The sequence below is a fragment of the Akebia trifoliata genome, chromosome 8, assembly GCF_017979445.1.
Source record: "Akebia trifoliata isolate Shusen 1 chromosome 8, ASM1797944v1, whole genome shotgun sequence".
Lineage (NCBI taxonomy): Eukaryota > Viridiplantae > Streptophyta > Magnoliopsida > Ranunculales > Lardizabalaceae > Akebia > Akebia trifoliata.
Window position 1 is genome coordinate 49,152,750 of NC_141382.1, and position 6,542 is coordinate 49,159,291.

Sequence of the window (6,542 nt, forward strand, 5' to 3'; positions counted from 1 at the left end):
GTAAATTCTTTTTTTTTTTTTTTTTGATGTGAGTTGTTCAAATCTTACACAATTGAGTACAACATGTTCTTCAAGTCTTTGCTATCTTCAAATCATCACACGATTCCACCGCAAGTTCAGAATAATTACGAAACAAAGCTACTCGTTGGAAGAGATCTTCTTCCTAATAACACTTTACAGGAGCACGTACATAAGAAAGTGGGACATTTTAGACCAATTTATGTATAATCCAAAGTGGCCTTTTTTTTTTTTTCTCCTCTTTTGTGTTTATTGGAATATAATTGTTGCCCAATATGCTAATCACGACTCAAAAAATTGTAAGTAAAGAGGTCAAAAAAATCACTTTGTGAGTTGGTCTCGTTCAGCTCTGATACCGAATTAACTCGGGCGATACGTCTCGGTCTCGGACGAGTTTAAAAACCATGGGTCAAACTCCTCGTATTACAATTGTTTGGTTGTTTATGGAAATTGAGAATTTTCCTTATCTTGTTTTTTTCAAATATGGAAAGTTTTATGACCAGACCCTACATTGCCGTCCAAACAGATGAGGGTGTTTTAGTAATTTACTTCATAGATTTCCAACAATGGCAGTGTTTTGGTGCCTATAATTGTTAAAATCTTCTATTCATAATCTTAAGAGCTAATTTAATCAGGGTTTTAGTATTAATAATCGATTCTTCTCTCTCTTACTATTCCCCCTTTTTTTTTTTTATTACTTTTTCCGGCATGACACAAGTAGGAAAAGAGCGTGATGTGGGTCAGATTCCGGCAACAGAAAGCAGTGAGAAAGATAAGTTTCCCGACGGAATGCGAGTTTTGGCCGTCGACGATAATACTGTTTGCCTGAGAATGCTTGAGGCTTTTCTTCTACACTGTCGTTATAAAGGTTCTTTTTTTTTTTTTTTTTGATTTTTGTGCAAAAAAACATTTTTTTTTTTAATGGAGATTTTCCAAACAGACCAAAACTCATAGTTGTACGAATAGCAATCTAAAGTCCAAATCATGGTTTTCAAACCCGGTATTTGTTATGAGTTGACTCGTCATATTCATCAAGTCTCGGATGAGTTAAGCCATTAAAATCGATTTATGTTTTTTTCTTTTAAATTTGCTCTTATATTTAAAATATAAATTATATATTTTTTTTCTATTATAAGGTGGATTAGCAGATGTTCAGTTACACAAATTTTTTTTTTTTTAGATCACAAACATTTAAATCATTAAGAATTGAATATTATACCTTATAAAACAGTTGACTCAGCCTAGATTTTTAAAATATCGGTAAAGTAATCTTGGATCTTGGAAAAGTAAATGTGATGGTCGATTTCACCATTACAAGGAAAACCCACCCGAATCATTTCGATTTGGACAAGTTTTAAAACCATGATTCAGACATTCTCTTAATGTGTTATTAAGTGAGTAATGTCCCGTTCTTATAGCAACATACAATGTTTTTTAATTGTAAATTAAACGCATAGTGCGTGTCATGTATAAATCAATGTATTTTAAACTCCAAACAAAATGTGGCACGTAGAAACCTTTCCTATTCTATAAGAATGGGACACTTTACTTGGTCCTAATTTTTTATTAGAGTTCTGAAACAGTGTTCCATTCCTATAGTTACAAATAGTGTCTATGTGACATATTTTGGTTGGACTTAAAACACAAAGGGCTACGTGGGCAGTTTGTTTAGGAGACCAATGTGTTTTAAGCAATAAGCAAAACTAGTCACATAGACACTGTTGATATTGTATAGGAACAGTGTCCCATTCATATTCTATACGAATGGGACAGTATGGCTTTGGATCCTGATTCTTTTTATTAAGCTCATAATTGACTATGAGAGGTGATAATGGAATTTGGTAAATTCTTTCATAATATATTATTTTAGAATGAAAATGAAGAAAATATAGTACTTTGGAAACAAAAACAAGTTGTCTTGGTACGTTAGGAATCATCATAAAATGTCATAATTACACCTTTTTATATATTATAGTTTGCTATTTGTGAGTGCTTAGTTGTCATACCATAAATTGAACGTGCACATAAATCATAAAATGTTCATCTCGTTCTTCCGAGTCTTTTAACTTTGTAAATAATCTTTCTTTAGTTGTAAGACGGGCTTTTATTGGAGACTGATTGAGTCTTCCAAATACCCGAGTTTTGTAATCCTTTTTTTAATATTATTGTTTGATTAGCAAATATATATATATATATATATATATCATAAAGTGAACCTACATGTAAATCATCAGAGTCTCGCAAGGAGATAGTAGGAAACTGATGAAATTCTGTGTGGGCAAAAAAAGGACCACTAGAGGTTGTGAAAAGGTCTCATTAACAAGAAGGAACCAAGAAAATGTTTAAAAGTTATCAACTAAAAATCAAAATATTTAGTTATTAAAATTAATTAATTTAGATAAAATTTAATTAATTAATAGTAGACATGCAATATCATAAATCTCAAAAAATTGGTGAGTGAGTGACCAAGAAAATGAATGATAAATTTCAAGCACGAAAATATTTAACTAATGAAACATTGAAGATAGTTTTTAGAAAAATGAAGCTGAAAGGTTCTTGATTATTTTCTCTCAATCAAAATTATGTTGAATTACAAATTAAAGTTTCATGGAGGGAAGAATTTATTTTCCTTTCTGTCTTTAATGGTTTGCAGTTACAGTAACCACAGAAGCAATCAATGCTCTAAAGTTATTGAGAGAGAACAAAAACTTTGATATCGTGATCACTGATGTTCACATGCCAGACATGGACGGTTTCAGACTTTTGGAGATCATTGGTCTTGAAATGGACGTACCCGTAATCAGTAAGTTAAACCTTTGTGCAATTTTAATTATTTTCTTGACTTCTCAATGTACTTAAACTAATTATATTGCTATTTAAATTGGAATATAGTGATGTCTTCGAATGATGATCGAAGTACAGTGATGAAAGGCATCAAACATGGAGCTTGCGACTACCTATTGAAACCCATTCGCTTGGAGGAGATTAAGAACATATGGCAACATGTGATTAGGAAAAATAAAATTGATACCAACGATTTAAATGTTGCTAAAAGAGCAAAAGATTTGACATTGAAGCCAAACAAAAGACACAAGATTCAAAGTAAGGAGAACGAAAATGAGACCGAACTTCACTCCGATGAACACTCTTCAGCTCAAAAGAAGCCAAGGGTTGCTTGGTCACTTGACTTGCATACGAAGTTTATTGCCGCTTTTAATGAATTAGGACCTGATCGTAAGTATCAATCATTGATATAGCTTAGTATTGCCAATTGTTTACATTAATAGCTTACAACTTACTTTGCTTTCGATCTTTAAACAGAGGCAGTTCCGTCAAAGATACTTAAACGAATGAACGTCCCAGGGCTAACTCGTGAAAAAATTGCTAGTCATTTACAGGTGATGTACGGTCTTACTTTGTTGACATTGTATTTTAGAAGTCAGTATATCATGAGTAGGCAGTATGGGATCTTCCATATTTACTCTCATTTTTTTTGTAACCGATAGTTTCTCCTTGAATATCTGAGTCGATTCTTTCGTCCAGTGATATTTTACTAAACATATTAATCCCATTATTTTGAATGTATTGTTTGAAATTTGTCCAATTTGAAAATTTTGTTCTATGCTCGTCTATTGAAGGACTCACATTGATGAGACGCCTCACTGATTAGATGATGAAGCATATATAGCTGTATTATTGTGAAATATAGTCTATTTTCATAGTTCAGTTCCTTATATTGAATTTTAACTAAACAATTTAAATCATTAATATTAACATAAATTAGTACTTGTTATGCTTGATAGATCATTAACAGTTATTTCATGAATTAACGATGATTGTATGAATTAAACTGACTAGCCATTTTTCTTTCTTTCTCCCTTTCCCTTCATGGTAGAAGTATAGAAATGCTCTGAGAAAGAACAGAAATCAAGAAAGCGACATTGGCATGGCTTCTAATGGAAGAGACGATACCATCATTCATCAACATCTACCAAATAACACCATTTTATCTTTTGAAGATCAAGGTCATAGTGGGGTAAATTGCTTTGATGGTTTTGCAAACAATAGTTATTGTGGCTCGGGAATGACTCAATTCAGCCATCATGTTCAGACTCCCCACAACTTCGGCATTTGTCGTGTTAACCCATCATCGATCTCACTCCCTCCTAACCAGCACGAAATTTTACCTCAACCATATCCGCCACAAGTTCTTGATATGGTGGATCAAACTCGTCAAAGGATACAAGTTGGTGGCCTTGGAAGCGTTTTCTCGAATTCAATAAATATGAATAATTTACATAATCAATTGTACCTTAATGGGCAAAAATATCAACCTTTTTCTTCGAGGAGCAGATTATGCAGCAGTTTTTATATTGCAAGCAGTGAACCCAATTCGAGTGCCTCTACATTACTTGAATTTGCACCCCATTCGCATCCTACTGGCGTCTCACAAGATTTGATCAGTCCTCAATGTCAGATGCCCAATGATGCTATTTCAACTATGTTGAGGTCAAATGTTCAAAATGATTCAGTATTCAGAGAGGTTCAAAATTTGCTTCCTGGTAATTTACTTATTGCCCTGAAACATTTACTGTACATATATTTTTTATTGTGCAATTAGTGTCGGGAAGGTGGACAGGAAGACCTACCTGCCTTGCTTGTGTTTTTCATTTGGAACGCGTATTGGATTGTTTGGATTCATAATTGTTGCATAAGAAATCTCATCGGCAGTCCCATTGAATACGTGTTACATGTGCCGCATAAGCATGAAGGACAAAGTCGTCCTGTCAACCTTGTTGCATAATCACAACTTATTAGACTTCAAATTGTTTTAATAAATAAATAAAAAATCATGGTAGATGTCGGTATTTTGGTACCATAGCATGATTGTTTCTATTATCACTAGCACAACATTTGGGGAGAAATCTTGCTCATTCAGACATGCAAAGTTCCAATGGGGAGCATTTTATGGGAACAGGAAGCAAAGGAAATCACTTGGAGACCGATAGCATTTTCCACCATAGCAGTTGTACCTCTACTGATGATGATCTTAATGCAGCAATCAATCAGGTATGACATCTCTTGATTTTATTTGTACTTCTCTTCTTATGTAGTAATCGTTCTCAGATTGATAAGCAGTCTTATTTCGGTCATGCAGTATTTGCTAGAGCTTAAGTGCTCGATCTCGACATATTCATTTGGAGCTTGAAATATATAAATTACTATGTTATGGAACTATTTAATATAATGTACATCATTTTACTACAATATTTGTATTATAAATATGGTGAAGGAAGATGTCTCCTATTTAACTCATTTTGTTGCTCTTTTAACTTGGTGGTCACTAATTTTGCAGTTTCAAGAATAATGGATCTAAAGCCATTATCGAGCCCTCATGTTTTACCTTGAAGCCAATTGTAAATGATTTCTCGAACTTGGCACAAAGCTCAAATAGAAGATAAATCCATCTATGTGCCATGCAAGTACTATAAACCCCTTAACCACAATTCATTTTTCTATCATTCTCCTCATGTCTTGTCACTTGCGTGATATTATAGCTTACCTCGACATTCGATTAATATCACTTAGTTGTTCCTGTTTTTTTTTTTTTTTTTTCTGCTCATAGGTAAGTGACGAACATATTTATTCATGGGTAGCTGATATTAATCTCATGGGACATAAAATGCAGCACTCGTTCCTATTATGGCATATGTTTTCCAGAAGCATTCAGTAGAATTTTTTTTAGTACCCACACCCTGTCTTAAGATTCTAAGTTTTCACAACTTTCTCTTTAGGATTTGTATGTATTTGAGTTATAAATGACCCGAGGAAGTGTTTTTTTCTAGCTCGATTTTGGACATATTCTTGGATTGCGTGACGATTCTTTTATTCTCAACATTGTGCAGATTAATCCCAAGTCTTAAGAGATGTCAATCCTTATGCTATGATGCTATTTCAATGACATTTTAGCCTGATGTATCTTCATCTTTTGTATCTGGTTCAAGGTATCTGATTTAGGACCTTTGTTTTGCATGAGATAACCCCCTGGGATCAGACTGGATGTGTTTAAAATTTTCATGTGGCTTCAGAATGTCTCGGCAGCAGAACTTTCTAGTTCCAGCCGATACCAGAAAAAAAAAAAAAAAATTTATTATGAAATATTGAATGTTTTTGATTGTATAAAAATATTTTAATTGATTTACTTCTATCAAAGTAAGATTTTAAAACTTGGGAGCCAACACCATGAAGCAAAAAATTTGTACCCCGAAAGGCTCCTACCAACCTCAAACTCAAATTGCACTAATTTCACAATATCTTCGAATGGGGCACATCGGGTGCGGATGTAAAGATACTTCTATCAGTCTCAGAGATTTGACCAAGAGAAAAGCAAGCTCATTATCAGCACCAAAGACTCATCCCAAAGATCTAGATCGGCTAATGAATCCTGTTCCTCCGTTCTCTTGGATTCTTGATAAGTAATAATGGTAATGGAAAAGAAATAACAGCCGATGAAACAATAATAC

General features: G+C 33.5%; 1 protein-coding gene across 1 annotated transcript; it reads left to right on the top strand.

Annotated features, from left to right (window-relative positions):
• The first annotated feature begins 720 nt into the window (after window positions 1-720).
• LOC147397459 (uncharacterized) lies at window positions 721-5,227 on the top strand. The gene is made up of 7 exons (XM_086450202.1): window positions 721-886; window positions 2,672-2,821; window positions 2,911-3,252; window positions 3,340-3,416; window positions 3,914-4,580; window positions 4,925-5,088; window positions 5,177-5,227. The coding sequence occupies exons 1-7, from the start codon at window positions 727-729 to the stop codon at window positions 5,225-5,227; spliced, it is 1,611 nt and encodes a 536-aa protein (XP_086306328.1). The 5' UTR covers window positions 721-726.
• The last annotated feature ends 1,315 nt before the right edge of the window (window positions 5,228-6,542 follow it).

What these genes read in the sequence shown, in the direction of transcription:
- LOC147397459 (XM_086450202.1), top strand. Translation starts at nt 727, where the DNA reads ATGACACAAGTAGGAAAAGAGCGTGATGTGGGTCAGATTCCGGCAACA. An exon ending in AATGGACGTACCCGTAATCA is followed by an intron (nt 2,822 to 2,910) that starts GTAAGTTAAACC and finishes ATTGGAATATAG; the next exon opens with TGATGTCTTCGAATGATGAT. An exon ending in TAATGAATTAGGACCTGATC is followed by an intron (nt 3,253 to 3,339) that starts GTAAGTATCAAT and finishes ATCTTTAAACAG; the next exon opens with AGGCAGTTCCGTCAAAGATA.